At 46.4% G+C, this 24,306-nt stretch overlaps 1 protein-coding gene across 3 annotated transcripts in view; it reads left to right on the top strand.

Moving 5' to 3' along the window:
• Positions 1–23,758, top strand: part of ACSL5 (acyl-CoA synthetase long chain family member 5) — a 47,905-nt gene extending 24,147 nt beyond the window's left edge. For all 3 annotated transcript variants that reach the window (XM_066354725.1, XM_066354724.1, XM_066354726.1), the window contains exons 4-22: positions 4,671–4,735; positions 4,861–4,962; positions 6,338–6,437; positions 7,344–7,522; positions 8,624–8,656; positions 8,744–8,795; positions 9,580–9,653; positions 10,222–10,299; positions 11,592–11,726; positions 12,247–12,381; positions 12,887–12,982; positions 17,678–17,750; positions 18,018–18,106; positions 18,393–18,509; positions 20,577–20,720; positions 21,546–21,647; positions 22,157–22,228; positions 22,591–22,733; positions 23,449–23,758. In XM_066354725.1, the coding sequence (XP_066210822.1) occupies positions 4,671–4,735; positions 4,861–4,962; positions 6,338–6,437; positions 7,344–7,522; positions 8,624–8,656; positions 8,744–8,795; positions 9,580–9,653; positions 10,222–10,299; positions 11,592–11,726; positions 12,247–12,381; positions 12,887–12,982; positions 17,678–17,750; positions 18,018–18,106; positions 18,393–18,509; positions 20,577–20,720; positions 21,546–21,647; positions 22,157–22,228; positions 22,591–22,731 (1,787 nt within the window). In that variant the 3' untranslated portion in view covers positions 22,732–22,733; positions 23,449–23,758. The remainder of the gene's footprint in view (positions 1–4,670; positions 4,736–4,860; positions 4,963–6,337; positions 6,438–7,343; positions 7,523–8,623; positions 8,657–8,743; positions 8,796–9,579; positions 9,654–10,221; positions 10,300–11,591; positions 11,727–12,246; positions 12,382–12,886; positions 12,983–17,677; positions 17,751–18,017; positions 18,107–18,392; positions 18,510–20,576; positions 20,721–21,545; positions 21,648–22,156; positions 22,229–22,590; positions 22,734–23,448) is intronic.
• The last annotated feature ends 548 nt before the right edge of the window (positions 23,759–24,306 follow it).

The raw sequence follows: 24,306 nt of genomic DNA, 5'->3' as shown, positions 1-24,306 counted from the left end.
GGAAAGCAACAAAAGATGATAGAAATGTGAAATCTGCACCAAGTAAAAGGAAAACTCTCCCAGTTCCATACCTATTCAGTGCAGTTCGATGTGGGCTCACGCACAGATTTTTAGGGCTCCTTAGGTAGCAATCCCATAGAGCCTCTACAGACTCAGCACTGACTGATGGCCTACCAGAACGGGGTTTCTCCACCAAACTGCCGGTTTCCTTCAACTGCTTATCCCACCCAGTAATGTTATTCCTATGTGGTGGCGCTTCGTTATAAATACACCGATATTCACGTTGCGCTTTGGTCATGGATTCAAATTTAGCGAGCCACAGAACACACCGAACTTTCCTCTGTAGCGTCCACATCTGGACTGGCATGGCCGTGGGCTGCTCCGCTGTATACACAGTGTTACATCATCATCTGTGCATGCGCACATGCTGCCACATCATCCTACAGAAACTGGGAGGGTTTTCCTTTTATTTGGTGCAGATTTCACATTTCTATCGTCTTTTGTTGCTTTCCTGTGACTAGTCAAAAGTACACCATGACTTTATAGACACACTGTATCAAGCCTCAGTACTTATATTTTTTATCATTGAACACAATGCTAGGTGTACTAGTTTCCTTTCAAAATCATTTGGCTTATAGTTCTCCCTATGTTATTTTTTCTTTGAGGTAATGTTCTGTCCAGACATCGGTTTACCTATGTGATTTCTTATCCCTCCCTTCCCTTCTGCCTTTAACTATGACTATGATAGTATTTAAGAGCCAACTCCTGTTAAGTCCTAACTGTGCAATAGGTACAACTCATAATGTCTACTAATCTCTTCCCTAAACCTGAGGGATGAGTTAATACCACCCTCATTTTTTAAAATGAGGAAACAGACAATCCGAGTTCAGGAAACTTCTAAAGGTGACAGAACTAGAAAACGATGCATAAAACACGTTATTTAGAGATTTATTTTTTTTTTCCAATACCAAATTAAAACTAAACAAATGAAATGAAAATGACATGAGAAATCTGGCTTGGCTGTCTCCACAGAAAAATGACCCTTCCAATCCTAACTTGGATACCTCAACGCCAACGTGTACTATTAACCCCTCCCTACCCAGCAGAGAGATGGTGTGTTGAAAATCACCTGGGGATAATTTTTAAATGTAGATCCTCTGGCTCCACTTCGTTAAACTGAGTCAGAATTCCACCTAGTTGAGACCTAAGAATACAAATTTTTAGCAAAGCTTTGTTGGGGGGAGGGGCCTGCATGCTATAGTTTTGATTCTACCTAACTTAGAGTAGGGATTTGGAGTTGTTGAAGGGTGGGCACTTTGTAGATGACCATGCCCTAGAACAGAGGCTAGATCTGAGTCGCGTAATTAATCAGAAGCTTGGCTGTTGCCGGGTCAGGACTTTGTCTCATGAGGCTGAAGCTGATTAGGGCACAGAGTTTAATGAGACATCAGCTGGTGCCCCTTTGGGCCAATTATTTGACTTGTTCCTGGGCCACGGGCCTCTGCTAGAATTTTCACCTATAGGGAAGTGATAAGGAGACGCAGTGTGATTTCTTTCTATCTCCATCAGCTCTGCCACTTACCCAGTGAGCTTGGAGAAGCTGCCCGGTTCTTCCTGACTCTCAGTATCACAGGGATAACAGTAGTTACAAAGACCAGATGAATGAATGTGCCTAGCACGCAGTACGCACTCCATCAACGGTCATCATCACTAGTACCGTACTTCCCCATGTATAAGACGCTCCCATGTAGAAGACGCACCTTAATTTTGAGGCCTGATATTTGGAAAGAAATGTATTACATAAAGTTATTGAACTCAAGTTTTATTCATCTACAACAATGAGCGCAAAAATAAGTGCGAAAAAGTGGGAAATGCAAGTAAAAAAAAATCTACAACCACTGTATAAGACACACCCAGTTTTTAGGCCCCAAACTTTTCAGAAAAAGGTGCGTCTTCTACATGGGGCACGCGGTGATTAACATCAGTAAACTCGCGTTGGTAGACCATTGGGGCCCTCCTGCTGGCCGGCCAGGACTTGCCTGGCTTCACAGAAGAGTCCGGTCTGAGGCTTGATTTCTTGAGCTTTTATGCGTCTGTTTCAGCAGGAAGACCAAGTCCTAATGTTTCCTGAGGACAGTCTCTTTGGTTTTTTTCTATCTTTTCAACCGGAACAGCCGTCTCTTTCCTGCTTTCTTTCCTTTTCCCTCTGTCCTTTCGCCTGGCAGTTTACACATTTCCCTCTGAATTCCTCGAAACCCGCTCTCCGAACCTTCCCGGTGGCCAGAGCCCCTCTGGAGTTCTCCTACCTCTGGCTCTCCATTTATACCCGGGTCCCACGCCGGCTTGGCAGCCACTCAGGCTTGTCTCTTAGCTGCACACACAGCTTCCGTGGCTGAGATGACTGTCCAGTCTCGTAAGTGATGTTCCTACACCATTTTAATTGTAAGAGGCTGAGTCATTTCAATTGCTCCACTGTCATATGTAACGCATGATTATAAAGATACTGAAGGCAAATATATGTCTGTGGACCTGGGTGTGGGCTCACGTGTGTGCTCTGGTCCCAGGGAGCCTTGGTGTTTCAGGAGACACTCTCCTGTAAACAGGCACAGCACGTGAACAGATGAGAGTAAATACGATTCACCAAACAGGGGGAGGGTCCCACTTGACTAGCTGTTAAAGAAACTTAGACTGAAGTAATAATTTCTTTTTTTTTTTTAATTTAATTTTTTTTTTTTTTTTTTTTTTTTTTTTTTTTTTACAGAGACAGAGAGAGAGATAGACAGGGACAGACAGACAGGAACGGAGAGATGAGAAGCATCAATTATTAGTTTTTCATTGCACATTGTAACACCTTAGTTGTTCATTGATTGCTCTCTCATACGTGCCTTGACCACGGGCCTTCAGTAGACCGAGTAACCCCTTGCTCGAGCCAGTGACCTTGGGCTCAAGCTGGTGAGTTTTTGCTCAAACCAGATGAGCCCGTGCTCAAGCTGGCGACCTCGGGGTCTCGAACCTGGGTCCTCGGCATCCCAGTTTGACGCTCTATCCACTGCCCCACCACCTGGTCAGGCAGTAATAGTTTATTAAACCCATCAAACCATAAGAATATTTTAAAAAGAGATATTGTTTAGAGTCTATGACTTGATATGTTGCCGGTGGGAGAAAAGCAGGTGGTCACAGTGGGTCTTATTAAGCAATGTGGTGCTATGTTCTCAAAATTATGAGCCATTCCAACCAACCCCACCTCTCAACTCAGCTATTTCATTTTAGGGACTCTGTTCTAAGAAAATGTTCTAAATTTGAAATGATTAATTTGAAAATATTTACCATAGCATTATGTACAGTATCTGCCTTGGAAATCATCTAAATATCTACAATGAGAGAAACTCAGCTACAGTAGAATCCTTTGTCGGTCAGCTGTAATAAGGCCACTGGAATCTCGACAGAATAAATAATAACATGGGAACATTTGTATCCAACAGGGAAAGGGAGCAGGACAAATTTAAAATATATATATTATATTTATCACAACCCTATAGAACTATGCAAAGGAATTATGAGAAGAATAGCAGCCCTGACCAGGTTAGCTCAGTGGGTTAGAACATCATCCCAACATGCCCAGGTTGTGGATTCAATCCCCAGTCAAGGCACAGAAAAGACTCAACCAATGATGGCATGAATAAGTGGATCAACAAGTCAAAGTTTCTCTTTCTCTTTCTCTCTAAAAGCCAATTAAAATTTTTTTAAAAGAATATCAATGTATACTGCTGTTGATGTGACATTATTAACAACTCGTATTTTGAGATTTTTTAAATATTTTTATGAGCAGATTTTTTTTATATATATATATAAAGAAGCTCAGTCCAAGATTATGCAATTCAAGCTGTGTTTCTCATGGGCTTTTACTTGTTCACATTATGTGGGCTAATCTATATTCATGGCTTCCTTTGAATGCCAATTACCAGGGAGGTCATAGCCTAACACTGAACAACCCCTGTTCTGTAGAATTTCCTAAATGCTTCAAGGGTAGTTTGTAAGACTCTGCTTTGAGAACTGACTACTTACTACCTTTGAATTTCCTTGGCACATAGGAGAAGCTTGCATTCAAAGTAGATTTATCTTTGTGTGTGTGTTTGTATGTGACAGAGACAGAGACAGAGAAGGAGACAGAGAGAAGAACAGACAGGGATAGACAGAGAGGAAGAGAGAGATGAAAAGCATCAGTTCTTCATTGCAGCACCTTAGTTGTTCATTGATTGCTTTCTCATATGTGCCTTGACTGGGGGGCTCCAGCAGAGTGAGTGACCCCTTGCTCAAGCCAGCGACCTTGGGCACAAGCCAGCAACCTTAGACTTCAAACCAGTGACCTTTGAGCTCAAGCCAGCGACTATGGGGTCATGTCTATGATTCTACGCTTAAGCCACTGACCCTGCACTCAAGCTAGTGAACCTGTGCTCAAGCCAGATGAGGCCACACTCAAGCTGGTGACCTTGGAGTTTCAAACCTGGGCCCTTGGCACCCTAGGCCGATGCTCCATCCACTGTGCCACCACCTGGTCAGGCTAGATTTATCTCTTATGTCTTGTCTATCCCTCATTCCCTTTTACCTTCTCTGGTCCAAAGAATTTGCATGCAAATGGTGCTGATTTTCTTTTAATGTTATGTTTTTAGACAATGGGCCTTGCCTGGGATATAGAAAACCAAACCAACCCTACAGATGGCTTTCCTACAAACAGGTAAGTGAAACTCATGTTTGGGACAGATTCTTTTGCTCACGTGATATCCTGAGCTAATTTGGTCTCCTCTGGCTGGGTCTTGACTACTTGTGTCTCCTTCTCTCTTCTGTCTCTCTCTTTTGTAGGTGTCTGATCGAGCGGAGTACCTGGGCTCCTGTCTTTTGCATAGAGGATATAAGCCCTCACCAGACCACTTTGTTGGCATCTTTGCTCAGAACAGGCCAGAGGTAACCTTGTTGGCATTGACTCAAGCAAATGAGTCAGGGCTAAGTCTAAAGACTTTAAACCCACCCCTAATCCAGTACTTGTTGATGACTTACCAAAGCTATTGAAAGATCTCATATTCTTTAAATATTCTTCCCCTTGGAAGAGTTACACCTCCGGGCCTCCTTAATTCCTGGTTGAATGTGTAGTGCTCTAAGTGAAGTGACTAGACTTCTTTTATTTCCCAGCCCCTTAAGAGTCATTTTAAGTCAGTCTGTTGGTTGCATGAGGAAAACAAGGAAGGTAAAAGGGACTGGACAATAAGAGCTTGAAGGTATTCTAGAGAAGGATGTATTCATATCAGAACTGGAACTTGCATGTTGTACCTGAAGTAAACCAAGGCATTCATTGCTGCTGGCCAGCAGATCTTAGACATCAAGATGATTGGAATTAATCTGTTACACCCAGTTTCAGTGAGAAGACATAGCCTTGAATCTAGATAGTTTAGAAACCTAACACCAAACCTAGTATATTAGTCTGCTCGGGCTGCCATATCAAAACACCAGAAACTGGTGGTTTAAGCAACAGAAATATATCTTCTCACAGTTCTGGAGGCTGGAAGTCCAAGATCAAGATGTCAGCCGGTTTGGTTTCTCCTGGGGCCTTTCTTTTTGGCTTGCAGCTGGCTGCCTTCTCACTGTGTCCTTACATGACCCTTTTCCTGTCATCCCTGGTGTCTCTTCCTCCTCTAAGAAATGACATTAGTCATATTGGATTAGGACCCACCCTATGAACTCACTCAACCATAATTGCCTCCTTAAAGGCCCTATCTTTAAAATTAGTGGCATTGCAGGTTAGGGCTGCAGTTCAGCCCATAACCTCTGGACTCCTTCTCTGTTACTCTTCACGCCTCCTGATGGATATATAATACTTTGATGTCATTCTATCCTGCCTCTGTTCTTTCCCTGAATGCCTTCTTCTCTGCCTCCACCTCCACCTCCACGACCAAATCTTGCCAGTTCTTCAAAGCCCCGCCCAATTTTCATCCTTTTTCCCAAAGCACCCCTCCCCCCTGCAGAGCCTTGACCCTGCCCTTGAGAGTGACCTCTGCCTCCTTCAAACTCCCTCATGCTTTCCATATTCCTGTGCATAGAACTTATCACACTCTACCTTTGTATCCCGGTCTACCTTTGTATTGCAGCTGTCTCTCTGCCTATCTTATCTCCTTTATTTAAGTGTACTTTGTAGCATGAGCAGTGGTAGTCCCTACAGCCCTACAGTGATTTTTTTTTTTTTAAATCAAATAACTACAAGATCATTTACTGGCTCAATGACTAAGTTAATACTTTTCCCCTTCAAAGTGTTCTCTGGTCCTTACCTGCACTTCTCTTCATACAGTGGATCATCTCTGAGCTAGCCTGTTACACGTACTCCATGGTAGCCGTTCCCCTGTACGATACCCTGGGAGCAGACGCCGTCATCTACATTATCAACAAGGGTGAACCTTCGCTATTACATTACAACTCGATTCTTTCCCAAAGCCTAGGACTTCCCCGGTATCTGCTTTGGTTAGCAGACTTGGAATGCTGTGACCAGAAAAAATGCTCAAGTCTTGGCTGTCCTATAGGACCTACAATATAATTTATAGGGAAGTTGCCAAAAATATGCCCCGATAGAAGAGTCTGTGAAATGCTTTAAGGTGACATTGGATGGCAGTGTAGTTTAGAGATGAGACTTGACTTTGGTCACACTGGAGACAAGGCCAGAGTGGGTGACTGAATCACTGCAACTTTCACCCTCAGTGCCTGTTCTTGTAAATCTAAGTCAGTACAGTTAACCAGCTTGTACCAATGCGTACAGTGAGTCTGTAGGGGAAAAAATGACCATTGTCAAATGAATACAACAAGTTCAACGGACAAGTAACAGCCCTTCCAAATTTCCAAGATGTTACATTCTGTAACAGAAATAACAGTCGATCCATTTGATCTATAGACACAGTCAGGCGTTTTCTGTCTGTGTAAAAATGTATCAAAGCAAACGATAACATTTAGAATCCTAAAATGTTCATCTGCTGAAGTTCCATGTGTCCCCTCCTTTCCATTCTGCCCCATGCTCCCCTTCCCCAAATAAAACCCACCGACAGGACCACTGCTGAGTGACTCAGCAACAATTTGTGTCCTTGAGTGGAAGGAATTTTGTGGCTTCTCTGGAGACTGAACCGTGTTGGCAGCACAGAGGGAAGTCTGTGCTTCTGCTTCTGTTAGCTCCTATATATGTGCAGATATAATTAATGCCCTTTGGGGGACGCACCAGCTTGGACATTTTTAGAAATCCCTTCCCCTCCCAGGCCATCAGGCACCTAGCAGAGCAGGAAGCTGACCTCTGGCTCTGTTTCTGCTTCCAGCTGATATCGCCATAGTGATCTGCGACACCCCGCGAAAGGCCTCAGTCCTCCTGGAGAACGTGGAGAAGGGCCTCACTCCAGGCCTGACCACGATCATCCTCATGGATCCCTTCGAGGACGACCTGAAGCAGAGAGGGGAGAAGAGCGGGGTTGAGATCTTATCCTTCCTCGATGCCGAGGTAATGGGCTGAAATTCATTGCGCAGCCCCGGAGGGCTGCTCTGACCCCACGGGCAACGGGCTGGACATCTACGCCAGAGTGTGGGCTGTTGTCCTCCAGGGGTGGCAGGGCTCATGCTGTGAAGCTTCGAGAATAATGTCCCCAAGACAGCTCAGAAACTGTGCCAGGGGAGGAGAAAGGTCTGAGGCTGGCGTACACAGGCTTCCGAGTGGGAATGTATAAGTGTTGAGGTCCGTGGTGGGAAGGACATGGTCCGGGAGCCAGCCAGTCTTAGCTAGGTGACCTTGGGCAAGCTACTCTGGATCTCCCTTTGCCCTTCTGTAAAATGAGGATAAAATAGTCCCTACCTCACAGAGGGGCTAAAGAGTTCGCTGAATTAATATATAGAAAGTGCTCAGGCCCTGGCCGGTTGGCTCAGCGGTAGAGCTTCGGCCTAGCGTGCGGAGGACCCGGGTTCGATTCCCGGCAAGGGCACACAGGAGAAGCGCCCATTTGCTTCTCCACCCCTCCGCCGCGCCTTCCTCTCTGTCTCTCTCTTCCCCTCCCGCAGTCAAGGCTCCATTGGAGCAAAGATGGCCCGGGCGCTGGGGATGGCTCTGTGGCCTCTGCCTCAGGCACTAGAGTGGCTCTGGTCACAACATGGCGACACCCAGGATGGGCAGAGCATCGCCCCTGGTGGGCGTGCCGGGTGGATCCCGGTCGGGCGCTTGCGGGAGTCTGTCTGACTGTCTCTCCCTGTTTCCAGCTTCAGAAAAATGAAAAAAAAAAAAAAAAAAAAAAAAAGAAAGTGCTCAGGACAGTGACTGGTACGTAGTAAGCCTTGAAATGTCAACTCTACATAGTGTTGAAAAGATTTAGCGATGGTCCTAGGTGACCGAACCTTAAAAGTGCAGTGGGAAGTTTGGAACACTTGCGACCTGCCCTCCTTGTAATCTAGATAAACCTCATGTTTTTCCGTAAGGCTTCTGGGCTTGATCCAGGTTGAGATTTGGGTGACATTCCCCCAGATGTGTTCTCGTGGAAAAGGGAGAGGGTTGTATTTGTCACGAGTCTGTCCATCTCAAGTAACGTCTTTCTTTCTTGGTTTTCTGTTCGTGTAGAATATAGGCAAGGAGAATTTCAGAAAACCTGTGGTAAGTTTTCTTCTGTTTGAATTGGGATCTTGCCCCGTTAACCCCCACAGTCCGGGGTAGACTAAGCTCCCGTGCTTCTCCCTCCAGCCTCCTGAACCAGAAGACTTGGGGATCATCTGCTTCACCAGCGGGACCACAGGTCAGTGCCCAGGAAGCTGTACCGGAGGCCTCTGGTCAGCCAGAAACAGGGCGTGGGTCTCTGACCAGTGGTAGGCTGGAAAATAAACCATACAATGAACCCTGTCCTTAGGGGTTTACCACCTTCGGCTTTTGAGTATGGATACCCAAATAGAAGACTATTAAGTCTAAGCAAATAAACTTCATTGAACATACTAGGAGGTGTCCTCGTGCTACAGATGTCAGGGGTCATAAAGATGGCATCAGAAAGTCAACGTTCTTCCCCAACCCACCACTCTCAACTTGACACCGCTAGAATGGTCCTTCAATCAAGGTATCCCAGGGACAGTTCTACACAGATCGCTGTGCACCCTGTCCCTACCTGGCAGCTGCCTATCAATGAGAACTCTTAATAGCTTTTAATGTCCCTATGATGACCTACAGTCATATCCACTTCATTCTGCCCAGTTTCGAAGGTGATAGCTAGGTCACACTGTTAGAGCTGAAGTCTGAAAGATAAAATCAGCACAAGGAGTGGCGTGTCACTTGGATTTTTCTGTCCCACTGTATTGCTATCTGAGATCATGGCTGTGCCCTGTGGAGACGGTAGAAAGTTGTCAGCAGTAGACTCTCTGGGGGCATGAATCGTTCAGAAGCAGAGTCATATGCCGTTCATACAAAGACACGGTGACAAGAGAAGCTCTTGGCTCTCTGGAATGGAGCCAATTGACAGTAGCTTCTTATTTCAAAGCCAGAGGTTACCTATTAGCTACACAAAGGATCTTTCTACCTCTTATTTCCTGCAGGGGACCCCAAAGGAGCCATGATCACCCATCAAAATGTTGTTGCAAATGCTGCTGCTTTCCTCAAATGTGTGGAGGTCAGTGGTCAGTTGGAAAAGAGGTCCTCGTTAAAATGTGAATCTGCCGTAAGGTTATAATCTTGAAGTTAGATTTTAATCTTGAAGGCAGAGAAAAAAAAATGGTTATGGGCCTGAGTGTGGACTACTACTGTACATCATGTGTGGAGGACCCTGCCTTTTCAGGCCTTGGCCTTGTAGGGTCACCGCAGCCCTCCACAATCCTGCTTATGTGGTGCTCCTGGGAGGAACTAGTTTTTAAAAAATCTTTTTTAATTTTAGGTGAGATTTAATTGACATCTAACTTTACAATAGTTTCAGGGGTACAATGTAATGATTCAACATTTGTCTGTATTGCACCAACGATTCTCGCAGTAAGTCTAGTTAACATCCATCACCACACCTATTTATAGATTCTCTTTTCTTGTGACAAGGGCTTTTGAAATCGACTCTCTTACCCATTTTCAAATATACAATAGAGCTATTAAGAGTTCTCATTAACTGTGGTTAGTAGGAGTAGTTCTCAACTCTCCTCTGGAAGAGAAGGTTGGCACTGATCCAATTGTGTCTCTCTGTTCCCCATCTTTAGTACACGTTTACGCCCACCCCGGATGATGTGACCATATCCTACCTCCCCTTGGCTCATATGTTTGAGAGGGTTGTACAGGTGAGTGGCTCGCGTCCCTAGTGGGTACGTGGAAAGGGACACCTGACTTGCTGGTCCCACGTTTATTCCAAAGGCGGCTAGCTAACTCTGGCAGTCCTTTCTCTAACGTGAAGGGCACAGGCAGGGAGTTGGCACAGCTGAGTCCGAGTCTCGGCACTGCCCCTACCTAGCTTGTGCTGGGCCTTCCTCTGTTAGGTCTGTGTGTGTCCAGTGGACTCAGGCTTGCTCCTGCCTTCACGCCGTGTGCCTGCAAGTCGAGCGAGGTCAGAGTCATGAGCTTACTATCGGCCCTTACTTAATTCTGACCTGGGATAGGAGATATTTTCCTTCTTTTTAACTTTATTTTGGTTAGAATGTTTAAAGAGATCTAGGATTAGAGAATAGGAAATTCACTACAGGGAGGCAGAGAGGAAGCATTTGATCCAGGTAAGATATCCAGGGTGGATGAGATAGTTGCCCAGGGTCGTGTGTCCTGGAGGAGAGCTGCCCATCTGGGAGTGGATGTGGGTGGACTCCCAGCTTTTTGGGCTGTTCTGAGGCCGATGTGTGATCTGAGAGCAGCACTGGCCTTTCAAAGACACAGGTGGTAAGGAATGCAAACTCCTCTCTCTGCCCCGGGGTGTGGTCCTTTGGCTCTGAGCCTTCTTCTTTTTAAATTTTTTATTATTATTTGTGTGTGTGTGACAGAGACAGAGAAAGAGATGGAGAAAAGGACAGACAGACAGGAAAGGAGAGAGATGAGAAGCATCAATTCTTCTTTGCGGCTCCTTAGTTGTTCATTGATTGCTTTCTCATATGTGCCTTGATTGGGGGTTACAGCAGAGTGAGTGACTCCTTGCTCAAGCCAGCGACCCTGCACTCAAGCCACATGAGCCCATGCTCAAGCTGGGGTTTTGAACCTGGATCATTAGTGTCCCAGTCCGACGCTCTGTCCACTGAACCAGCACCTGGTCAGACTGAGCCTTATTCTTAAATACTTCTTTGACCAGCTTCTCTGTTGATGCATGAAATGATAAATGAGAGACTCACTTCCTTGGACTAAAGTATTGATATCTGATTAATAAAATAGCAATTCTAATAAGCATATTTTTCACGTTTCTGAAATCGAGACAGTCTTACAATTATACACATATTCTAGTTGAATTGGCAGTGTTTTTCCCTAGTGCCAAAGCACTGAAAGGCACCATGAGCAGCGAAGTGTCCTGCGACACCCTCTTGAGGACAGTCCCCACCCACCCCCACCCGGAGCTGGTCCTTTGGCCCTGAGCCCTGCCCTACGGTTTCGCTTCCAGGTTGTTGCGTACTCTTGTGGAGCCAAAGTTGGGTTCTTCCAGGGAGACATTCGGTTGCTGCCTGATGACATGAAGACCCTGAAGCCCACGATGTTCCCCGTGGTGCCTCGACTCCTTAACAGGATCTACGATAAGGTGCGGCCCTGCTTTTGCTGGGCTGACTGAGGTGGAGGCACTGTCTGTGCTCAGGCCTGAGGCTCTTAGGGACTCTGCTGTTAAGAATTTGTCAACTTCCACTCCATCGCCACCCTCCCACCCCCGCTCCCGGTCCCTACACACACACACACACACACACACACTCTCTCTCTCTCTCTCTCTCTCTCTCTCTCTCTCTCTCTCCCCCTGCATGCATCTACTTACAGCCAACTTCCCGGGAAGTCGTTACTGTGATTCTGTAACACCTACTGATTACAGAGCTTCTTGCTGGGGTCCCACAAGGTGTCTGGAGGCACTGGAGCTCTGAATGTATGTACGTACTGAGTTCGCTGCTTTCTTCGTGTGGACATAATTCCCAGGGCTCTTTATTAGCCAGCAAACCGTTCACGATCGGAGGCGTCTTCCTCCTGAAGCCGGGTGGCAGCGTCTCTCGCTTACTGATGAGCCTTGGTGAGGATCTCCAATAGGTTTCCAACTCAAAGGAGTTATCACCCTGCAGGTTCAAAATGAAGCCAAGACACCCTTGAGCAAGTTCTTGTTGAACTTGGCTATTTCCAGTAAATTCAGTGAGGTGAAGAGGGGCATCATCAGGCGCGACAGTATCTGGGACTGGCTCATCTTTCGGAAGATCCAGGTAGGTTGCGTGGGTCCTGGACAGAGCCAGGCAAACCTCGGGGCTGCCCATGGACTCCGTTCACCTTGCTTTCTCTGACGGTCAGGTGTCTCTTTAACTGGAGAGCCTTTCGCGTTCACCCACCCCTTGAGATCTCGCTTGGACCACGCTGTCACTCAAGGAAATTGGTCAAAATGCAGAAGACAGATTTTACTTTGGTTCCAGCACTCATATTTTTTTCAGATGGTTTGTTGAGATTCTAAGTAATTTGAAGGGACCAAACATACAAATTATATGAGAAAAAAAAATTGTTTTTAATGCAGATCTGGCCTCAGTTATGGATAGTGGTGACAATAACAGTTAACATTCTCAAGTGCTTTTCCATGGTGCCTTATTCTAAGTGCTGGTAAATTTGCAAGTTGAACGCTCGTAACAACAGTGGGTGGGTTGTTCAAGCCATTTTGCAATGGAGGAAAAGGAAGCCAAGGGAGTGGGCTTCAGCAGGTCTTCTGTTTCCACTGAACAGGACAACCTGGGCGGGAAGGTGCGCATCATGGTCACTGGAGCCGCCCCCATCTCCTCTCCTGTCCTGACATTCCTCCGGGCGGCCTTGGGATGTTCGGTAAGCCAATCACTTATTGATCTGTCTATCTATCATCTATCTATCTATCTATCTATCTATCTATCTATCTATCTATCTATCTATCTATCTATCTACTTTTTGTAGTCTGGGAGGTAAATGCATAGAGCAATGCTTTCTTTTTCTTTCATTTTTTTTACTCAGTGAGAGGAAGGGAGGCAGAGACAGACTCCCTCATGCACCCCGACCGGGATCCACCTGGCAAGCCCACCTGAGGGTGATGCTCTGCCCATCTGGGGTATTGCTCCATTGCTCAGCAACTGAGCTCTTCTTAGCACCTGAGGCAGAGGCTATGGAGCTAACTTGCTCCAATTGAGTCATGGCTGTAGGAGGGGAAGAGAGAGAGACAGAGAGACGAGAAGGGCAGGGATGGAGAAGCAGATGGGTGCTTCTCCTGTGTGCCGTAGACTGGGAATCACACCTGGGACATCCACACGCTGGGCTGACTCTCTACCACTGAGTCAACCAGCCAGGGCCTAGAGCAATGCTTTCTATCTACTCATCTCCCCCAACCTGTGTGTCCATGTCCCAAAGTTTAATCAACCAAGCATCTTTGAAGACAACTTATTTCACTTTTGCAACAAACTATGCTCACTTTTTAAATAAAATTTAAAAACCAACTGGAAGATTCCAAAGAGAAAGTCACCTCAGAATCTCAAAATCAGGAGATAATATTCTTCTTCTAGTCACCTCTTGTGCATTCGTGTATAGAAACCTTTACACAAATGGCATCAGGCCTTGACAATACTTGTTAAACAGTGCCCTATAACCATCGCTTCCTGTCTAATAAAGATCAACATAGTTTAATGATTAGGAATAATCATTTGGTGAATGTACCTAAATCATTAGTCTCCTATTGATGAACATCATTTGCTTATCTATTTTTTTTTTTTGCTGTTATAATCAATGAAGTATACATAATAATGACACCTGTATATTCTTTAGTATTTATGCTATTATTAATTTGGGATAAATCCTGACAAGTAGGGATTTATTGGGTAAATTGTTGGAGGGAAATTGTGAGAAAGAGAGAGAAAGAGATAAGGACAGACAGACAGGAAGGGAGAGAGATGAGAAGCATCAAATCATAGTTGCAGCACCTAAATTGTTCATTGATAGCTTTCTCATTTGTACCTTGAACGGGGACCTCCAGCCAAGCCAGTGACCTTGGGCTCAAGCCAGCAACCATGGGGTCATGTCTGTGATCCCATGCTAAAGCCAGTGACCTCACATTCAAGCTGGTGAGCCAGTGTTCACGCCGGGGTTTCAAACCTGGGTCCTCAGTGTCTCAGGCCAATGCTCTATCCACTGTGCCACCGCCTGGTCAGGCTTGGAGTTGTTTGGTTTTTTTTAACACGTTAATGTAGATTATCAAACTTCCCTTTGTTAAGATCAGTCTCTTTATTTGTATTTTTTCTGAAGTGAGAAGCTGGGAGGCAGAGAGACAGAGTCCCGCATGTGCTTGACCAGGATCCACCCGGCATGCCCACTAGGGGGTGATGCTCTGCCCATCTGGGGTGTTGCTCTGCTGCAACCAGAGCCATTCTAGCACCTGAGGCAGAAGCCATGGTGCCATCCTCAGCGCCCGGGCCAACTTTGCTCCAATGGAGTCTTGGCTGCGGGAGGGGAAGAGAGAGAGAGAAAGGAGAGGGGGAAGGGTGGAGAAGGAGATGGGCACTTCTCCTGTGTGCCCTGATCAGGATTTGAACCCAGGACAGCCACACACCTGGCCGATGCTCTACCTTTGAGCCAACCGGCCAGGGAAGAATATCAGTCTTTTTTATATATTTCTGCAAATAATGCATGAGGCCTATTTTTCCATATTCTTGCCAGTGAAAGGGTTTGTTGGCCCATTAGATACATGAAAAATCTAATTGGGGTTTTGTTTCTTTTATTAACACTGAACATCTTTTCTGTTGCATATTGGCACTTGTATTTCTTCCATAAATTATTACTTCAATATCAAAAAATAGGCAAAGGATAATTTGGTTCTCTTTCATATTGCTCTCTAAAGTTCTTCATATCATTATAATGCTGATTTTTGTTGTGTTAGAAATATTTTCCCTACTTTCATCTTTTGTCTCATATATGGCTATATAAAAGTTTCACATGCTTAAGTAGTGAGATGGATTAATCTTTTCTATTTGTAGTTTTTGAATTGGTTAGACAGGCCTTCCTAACCCCCAATATTCACAAGGTTGTTTTCATTCATGTTTTCGGGTAATCTTATGGTTTTACTTTTTTTCCAACCAACTCTCTGCTCCATCTGGAATTTCGTACAAGGGATTGGACATGGATATTGTCTCTTTTTTGCCCCTCCCCCCACCCAAATGGCTAACTAGTTCATTCATTCAACAAACATGCAAAGCATGAATGTTACAGACAGCCTTGTCCTCATAGAGCAGGGGTCCCCAAACTACGGCCTGCGGGCCGCATGCGGCCCCCTGAGGCCATTTATCCAGCCCCCGCCACACTTCGGAAGGGGCACCTCTTTCATTGGTGGTCAGTGAGAGGAGCATAGTTCCCATTGAAATACTGGTCAGTTTGTTGATTTAAATTTACTTGTTCTTTATTTTAAATATTGTATTTGTTCCCGTTTTGTTTTTTTACTTTAAAATAAGATATGTGCAGTGTGCATAGGGATTTGTTCATAGTTTGTTTTGTTTTGTTTTTGTATTTTTCTGAAGCTGGAAACGGGGAGAGACAGTCAGACAGACTCCCGCATGTGCCTGACCGGGATCCACCCGGCACGCCCACCAGGGGCGATGCTCTGCCCACCAGGGGGCGATGCTCTGCCCCTCCGGGGCATCGCTCTGCCGTGACCAGAGCCACTCTAGCGCCTGGGGCAGAGGCCAAGGAGCCACCCCCAGCCCCGGGGCCATCTTTGCTCCAATGGAGCCTTTGCTGCGGGAGGGGAAGAGAGAGACAGAGAGGAAGGAGGGGGGTGGGGGTGGAGAAGCAAATGGGCGCTTCTCCTATGTGCCCTGGCCGGGAATCAAACCCGGGTCCCCCGCATGCCAGGCCGACGCTCTACCGCTGAGCCAACCGGCCAGGGCCCATAGTTTTTTTTATAGTCCGGCCCTCCAACGGTCTGAGGGACAGTGAACTGGCCCCCTGTGAAAAAAGTTTGGGGACCCCTGTCATCGAGTGTCCCTTATCTGTATAACCAACCTCAGAAAAGGTTCTGTGTTGATGCCGAGGCCAGAGGTCCTCTAATCTTTCAAAGCAGCATCCTCTTGGCCATTCTTAATACTCTCCTCTCCGTCCGCCCCCAAAACTGACAGATCAGAAGGTCCTGTTCTCATGCTCCCCCCAGAAATGCCTTCTTCTCCATCGTTATCAACTCTGCCTCTCATAGCCACCCCCCCCCCCCCAATGCAGGAGCTTGGTCACTTGTTTCCTCCCACCAGCCTCTCTAGTCAAGATTGTCCTCTAGACCAGTGGTCCCCAACCCCCAGGCCACGGACTGGTACTGGTCCGTGGGCTATTTGGTACTGGTCCGCAGAGTAAGAATAAATAACTTACATTATTTCCATTTTATTTATATTTAAGTCTGAATGATGTTTTATTTTTAAAAAATGACCAGATTCCCTCTGTTACATCCATCTAAGACTCACTCTTGCCGCTTGTCTCGGTCACGTAATACATTTATCCGTCCTACCCTAAAAGCCGGTCCATGAAAATATTTTCTGACATTAAACTGGTCTGTGGCCCAAAAAAGGTTGGGGACCACTGCTCTAGACCAGGGATTGGCAAACGGCAGCGCGGCTCAAGCCTGGCCCACTGTGGCACACAGTCATTCCTGCTCTCTCACGTATTGTCTACTGCTGCTTTCTTGCTACATTGACAGAATTACCGTATTTTTTGCTCCATAAGATGCACTTTTTCTACCCTAAAAGTGGAGGGGAAAATGCCCGTGTGTCTTATGGAGCAAACAATACGTTATTTTATTAAATATTTTAACACATCAGGCCCTGGCCGTTTGGCTCAGTGGTAGAGCGTCAGCCTGGCGTGCAGGAGTCCCAGGTTTGATTCCCGGCCAGGGCACACAGGAGAAGCGCCCATCTGCTTCTCCACCCCTCCCCCTCTCCTTCCTCTCTGTCTCTCTCTTCCCCTCCCGCAGCCAAGGGTCCATTGGAGCAAAGTTGGCCCAGGCGCTGAGGATGGCTTCATGGCCTCTGCCTCAGGTGCTAGAATGGCTCTGGTTGCAACAGAGCAACGCCCCGGATGGTTAGAGCATCGCCCCCTGATGGGCGTGCCGGGTGGATCCTGGTCGGGCGCATGTGGGAGTCTGTCTGACTGCCTCCTTGTTTCTAACTTCAGAAAAATACAAAAAAAAAAAAAAAATTTTTTTAACACATCATTTGGTTCAGAATACTTTTTTTTTCTTATTTTCCTCCTTAAAACCCTCGGTGTATCTTATGGTTAGGTGCCCCTTATGGAGGGGAAAATACAGTAAGTGGTTGAGAGACAAACCACGTGGTTCACAAGGCTAAAATATTTACCATCTGGTCCTATCCAGAGAGAGCTTGCCCATCCCCGTTCTGCACCACAGCCGGAACTATTTCCCTTTCAAAATGCTGCTTCAGAGACCTGCTCCTCCTGTCTTGCCACAGGGCATGGCCAGCTCCTGCTTTAGCTCCAGTCAGTCTCAAAGGCCTTCTTTGGTTTTCCCAGGTGTTTGAAGCTTACGGTCAAACAGAATGCACTGCTGGCTGCACCTTTACAACACCTGGGGACTGGAAACCAGGTGGGTTCTCTGTCCACTGGGCGGGAGGTGTGGTGGGTGGGAGAAGGGCTCTGAGTGAACTTGCACGTGTGAATTTGGGTAAGCTTAGTTTTGCACATCTGGATGGATGTGCAAAAGCCAACTCAGGTTTTGGTCCAGGCTTTCTTATCTTGGCAGATGACATTTTCAGTCTCTTTTTGTTTAGAGCCCGCCCATAAATATCTCTGAATCGTGCCCGGGGTTATCATCGTGTACGGTTTCCCACTGACTCGTTGTGCTGTGTTCTAGGCCACGTCGGAGTCCCCCTGGCTTGCAATCACGTGAAGTTGGAAGACGTGCCCGACATGAACTACTATTCAGTGAACAGTGAAGGAGAGGTAGGTAGGGTGTGCCCGGTAGTCACGTCCTGACAATCATGGTGGGACGTTTGAATCAGGAAGAGCACACAATTGTGAGCGGGCTTGGGTCTGACTCCTTGGAGATCTGGGGTGGGGAACTGAGTGTTTCTGAGCCTCACTTTCCCATCCCCCACAACGGGAATTACAGAGGGGTGCTCTTTTCACTGTAGCTGAAACCAGCAAGTGACCTAAGTGTGGGAGCAAGTGTTTTATAGAATGCCCAGGCCTTTGCTGGTCTCACCACTTTGTACCGTCTGGTGTGCAGATCTGCATCAAAGGCACCAACGTGTTCAAAGGCTACCTGAAGGACCCCGTGAAGACAGAGGAAGCCCTGGACAAAGATGGCTGGCTTCACACAGGAGACATCGGTCGCTGGCTCCCGGTGGGTGTTTTTTTAAAGCTTCTGGGAGTGGGAATCCATGCTTCAGGTCTGGGGGTGGAGGAGGAGGAAGGGGACCATCTGCTTATCAACAAGCTGGGCAGAGATCTGAGTAGGGTACTCTGCTGAGTTGGCGTGCCTTGCTTAACCATGGAATAGATTTGCTTATAGCTGGAGGAAAATTAGGTGACTTTTCCAGAAAGAAAAAAAGAAGTGTAGCAGTCTGGTTGTTGTTTGTTTACTTTTCTTGAGACAGAAATTGTGATTTGATAATTCCATGGCCTCATAACAATTTGCCTTTTATAAGGTTCAAAGAGATACATTCCACCTAATATGTAGAGACGTATCAAAAGAAGGAAGCAAGATTTCTAAACTAGGTGTGTGCAGAGGCTCGGTTTTACTTCTCATTGACCTTTACTGCCACTCTCTGTGGAAGATATGGAAACATTACTTTTAAAGCGTAGCTTGGTGACAAACAACGATCAGTAGCCTCTGTCCACCCCCTCTGTTTTCCTGAGAAGAGAAGGAATTACTGCATCACTGCGATGGAGAAGTAGACGCCCTGTAGCGATTTTCCAAGGTCTCCTCTCTGAAAAGTTCTTGTCTACTATGAGCTGGGAGAGTGGGACTGTAGCCAGGTCTGACACTCTTTTCTGGTTCAATATTCTCAAGATTTAAGTGATGTTTACAGAACGTTTAGTGATAACTCCAGGAACACTGGTCCTAATGATGTATTTCATAGATTTGGGTCTAGCAGTACTATGCTAACATACCTATTTCTGTATAAGAGTTCTCTGCTCTAAAAAAGCATAGGATGTAGGCAATAGATGTGTCACCACACTAGAATTGTAAAGGGCTGAGCCGTCTTCATCACTTTTAGATGTCTGTTAGGCTGAATGGATGCCTAATTTCTTAAGTGAGCCTTGTTGATGGTCCCAGGGTTGGCTCGGTCTCCTGCCCTACTTAGGGTGTGATCATGTGTACTGTATTTGCCACTCGTCCCAATTCTGCAGTTCAAATCTCTAAGACCCTAAGCTCCTCAGACGAATTAGCTCAGAGAAATGAAGCTGCAAACGACCTCTGGTCGCTGGTCAGAGAGCCCTCCCCAGTCCTGCTTCCGACCTAACAAGTGCAGTTACTGACCTGCTTGCACCGCATTAGAACAGAGGCACTGTTTCAGCCTGCCCCCAGATCTCACAGAAGGAATACAGAAAACGGACTGGAGGACAGCGACATCTAACTTATTCAAAATTCTCTCTCTTTTTTTTTAAACAGACAGAGAGTCAGAGAGAGGGATAGAGAGGGACAGACCAACAGGAGCGGAGAGAGATGAGAAGCATCAATCATTAGTTTTTTGTTGTGGCACCTTAGTTGTTCATTGATTGCTTTCTCATATGTGCCTTGACTGAGGGTTTACAGCAGACCGAGTAACCCCTTGCTCAAGCCAGTGACCTTGGGTCCAAGCTGGTGAGCTTTGCTCAAACCAGATGAGCCCGCGCTCAAGCTGGAAAGCTCAGGGTCTCAAACCTGGGTCCTCCGCATCCCAGTCTGATGTTCTATCCACTGCGCCACTGCCTGATCAGGCTCAAAATTCTTAATTTTCTTGAACCTGGGTCCTCCGCATCCCAGTCTGATGCTCTATCCACTGCGCCACTGTCTGGTCAGGCTCAAAATTCTTAATAAAAGATCATTCCTTCCCTGTTTCCAGGAGCTCTAGAAATGGAGTCATGGGAAAATAAGTTATGGGAAATTTAGGGCTGCAAAATTTCTTCAGTAGACAAGGCAACCATTTGCACAAGCCCAGCAGGTCCCGGGCACTTATTCTCAGGCTGCACATCGATTCCCCAAATAGATATACAGAATATACATAGATATGCAGAATAGATGGGTTCCTGCTACTTCCCTCCCCCTTCCTCAAAGCCAAGACTGAGAAATGAAAGATTGCCCAAAGGTCCGTGGAGAAGTCAAGTTTAAAGAAAGGAGATACCTGTGACTTCAGTACTTTTTCCAACGATGCCAGCCACAGAGGGCTCAGAGACACTGATGCCGTCACCTGTCTGTCTCCCATAGAACGGAACCCTGAAGGTCATCGACCGGAAAAAGAACATCTTCAAGCTGGCCCAAGGGGAATACATCGCTCCAGAGAAGATAGAAAATATCTACATCAGGAGTAGAGTGGTGCTGCAGGTGTTTGTGCACGGGGAGAGTTTACGGGTAAGATGTTGTTTTAACAACAGCCGTTTCCGGCAGAGACTAAGGCAGACCCCAGCAGCTACGGAAAATTTGTTTAGCTAGGCTTACGATGAAAAGGTCAGAGCTTAGGAAACTAAAGCAATAAAGCATTTCAAGTCTCAAATAAGACAGTATCAATGAAAATAATTTTTTGAAATTAGGATGGACTCTGTAAACAAGTCAGTGGAATTGTTGAACATTTATACTGAAGGGTAGCCATTCAGGAAAAAGAGACCCACATTGAATTTAGTTTCCACTGCAGTAGAAGTCCCTTGGCACAAACTGTTTTGTAAATACTGCGCTGAAACTTAGCTTTCTGGGAGTGGGGGAGGGTTGGTGTGGACAGGCCAGAGATGCTTTAAGTATCATGTGGAACACCACTTTTTAATATTTTTTTTATAATTTTTTAAAAAGAATTTATTCAATTTTTTTTTCAGAGAGGGGAGGGGGGGAGAGAGGGGGGGGGAGCAGGAAGCATCAACTCCCACATGTGCCTTGACCAGGCAAGCCCAGGGTTTCGAACCAGCAACCTCAGTGTTCCAGGTTGACGCTTTATCCCGCTGTGCCACCACAGGTCAGGCAGAACACCACTTCTTTCTGAACAATCAAATTTGGGTAGAATATTTGTGTAAAGGGAAAATGGGATTACAGTTCCAGGAGAGTTTGAAAGTCTGGTGAGGAACGAGGAGCATTACTAGTACTGCATTTGAGGTCTGGGGAAAAGACGTTTCAAAGATCTGAGCCCGCTTTCTCGCCCCGCTGGGAGACACCAGTAGAATGGTTCTCACATGCCTGTTCCCTCCCTAGTCCTCCTTAGTAGCAGTGGTGGTTCCTGACCCAGATGTGCTTCCCTCGTTTGCGGCCAAACTTGGGGTGAAGGGCTCCTTTGAAGAAATGTGCCAAAACCAAGTAAGTCTCGCTTAGCAAAGCTTTGTGGACCCCCCGGGGGCCTGCTGAGGGAGAGGGGAGGCCCCAGTAGCCCAGGCAGCCATGAGTTCCCCAGAGCTTTCTGTCTGGAGGAACCCTCTTCCTGAATTTGTGGTAGGTGGCTGAACCCTAAATAGATTGACTGATGTTATGAGATTAGAGGACAGGCTGGGGAGTTGAAAAATAACAACAGCAAACCCTATTCTTTTTATAGTAACGTGTTCTTTGTAGGAAACAAAATTGGAAAAGAGAAAAAAATTTTAAATGCCATTCGGAGAAAACCCCTTTAAAATTTAGAGTTGCCTTTTCTTCTCATTCTTTTTTTCTCTTTGAGCGACATGGGGCCTAAGAGACGCTTACACGTATGCACTCTCCTGTCCTGCTTACCGCCCAGCGGGCTTTTTGTACAGGTTTGAGTTGATTCGTGCTTAGCTCTTCACTTACACTCTTTTTCAAACGGCCATGCTTTAAGCCACGTTTTATATCCTCAGGTTGTAAAGGGAGCCATTTTGGAAGACATGCAGAAAATTGGGAAAGAAGGTGGCCTTAAATCCTTCGAACAGGTGTGTACTGCTGGTGTGCCCATGGCCTCTCAAGTCACACTGGAAGGTTCCAGGTTGTATTTATAATGGGATTTACATGTCCAGTTGCCAAGGGATTGGTTTGAGAGTTTGCCCCGTGCACCCATTAGTTTTACGTGGCGGTGACCTTCTCCGTGCATTATCCCTTCTCCTTACTCGTTTCTTCCCCAAATTACAAGTGTGGGAGAATGGGCCTGTGTTTCTCGTCTCTTTCTTTTTATCACTTTGCCAATCCCGCTTTCACAAGGTGAAATATTCTTAAAGGTTCTTCACAGAGCACTTAGAGGGCTCTGCAGAAAAGTCCAAATCAATAATGAGTGTGTGTGTGTGATCTTCTCTTCCAGGTCAAATGCATCCTTCTCCACTCAGAACCATTTTCCATTGAAAATGGGCTCTTGACTCCAACATTGAAGGCAAAGCGGGGCGAGCTTGCCAAGTACTTTCAGACCCAAATCAACAGCTTGTACGAGAGTCTCCAGGAGTGAAGGTACCGGCAGCGGAAGGGGCTTGGGGTCACCTGCCTCCTGGCCAAATGGGTCAAAAACGAACCCGATGTGCATTGTCTGTCTCTTCTCCTGTCTGTTGTTCTAGCTACTCAATTATAAAACTATAGTTTGGGGGCTTTTAAACTTACAACATGGAAGCTCAACTCCGTACTAAATAAATCTTGTCCTTTCCATCATAAATGTGGCTGACGTTTATGATTTTGGGCTACTTTTGTCAACATACCTTTCTTCAAGGTCCATTCATAGTCTCCGTCCCTTCCTCATGATCTCCAGCCTGTGTAACTGACCGCGAGGTCAAGAACCAAAGGGACCCTTTGTGACTTCTTTCTTGTTCTCCAGTAAAACTTAACTTGTCAACAGTCCCAACCTTAGGTTTCCCAGTGTTCAAGTTCAGAGACTTTTAAGTTCCAAAAAGCTGTTTCCAGTTCGTTTTCTAACTACTCCACAAAACCTTTAAACATTTCAAATCAGTCCTGTTACTGTGTCTGGGAGACAGACTTCTCCTAGGCACCTGTGCATACACAGCCATCTGTGGACGGAAGGGAAGTCTGGTCACACGGAAAAGTTCCTAGCCTTTCTAGTTTCACTGACACGGGAGGATTATGGGCCTATGACGATTGTTTGAAAACAACATTCTGAAAGTGTTACCTACAGTGATAGGTAACTACCACTGGTGACGAAATCTGTTCCCTGCAGTTTGCAGCTGAGCCGGAAGCCGTGGGGGAAGGAGCTGAATCAACATCAAGTGCACTTTCCAGTGAAGAAAGCCCTGCACTGAGCACAGCCTCCTGAATGGAGGAGCCGGAGCCCGAGCCCCACCCCTGGGGAAGCCAGAGCCCCACCCCGGGGAAGCCTGGCCTCTGCACTGGGCAGGCTGCTCTTCCAGGAGGGAGCCCACTCACCTTCTCCCCTGAACCCTAGGTCCTGCTCTCGTTTACCCCCACAGCACACGTGTTGGTTCCACTTGTAAATGTACAGTCTTTAAGATAATAAACTATTGCAAATACTTACCTCATGGTGTCCGTTTCCTCTAAGACTGTGATAAGAGTTGGCCTCTGACAAGGACCACGTGACAATCATATTAGCCAGTGGCTCTCAGATTCGACTGCAACTGGAATTACCTGGGAGTTTAAAAAAATACCAACACCTGTGATTTGGGCTGGAATGGTCAGAAGTACAGCCAAGGGATATTGATTGGAATGGTATGGCCTGGGGTACAGCGGGTATTGACTGGAATGGCCTGGGGTACAGCCTAGGCAGGCATCCCCAAACTACAGCCCGCGGGCCACATACAGCCCCTGAAGCCATTTATCTGGCCCCCCACCATACTTCCAGAAGGGGCACCTCTTTCATTGGTGGTCAGTGAGAGGAGCACTGTATGTGGCAGCCCTCCAATGGTCTGAGGGACAGTGAACTGGCCCCCTGTGTAAAAAGTTTGGGGACCCTTGGCTAGGGTATTGATTGGAATGGTCTGGGGTACAGCCTAGGGTATTGATTGGAATGGTCAGAGGTACAGCCAAGGGATATTGATTGGAATGGTCTGGGGTATAGCTT

The sequence above is a fragment of the Saccopteryx leptura genome, chromosome 13 (genome assembly GCF_036850995.1).
Source record: "Saccopteryx leptura isolate mSacLep1 chromosome 13, mSacLep1_pri_phased_curated, whole genome shotgun sequence".
Taxonomy (NCBI): domain Eukaryota; kingdom Metazoa; phylum Chordata; class Mammalia; order Chiroptera; family Emballonuridae; genus Saccopteryx; species Saccopteryx leptura.
Note: the sequence above shows the minus strand (reverse complement) of the source record. Positions and strands in the feature narration are given on the sequence as shown.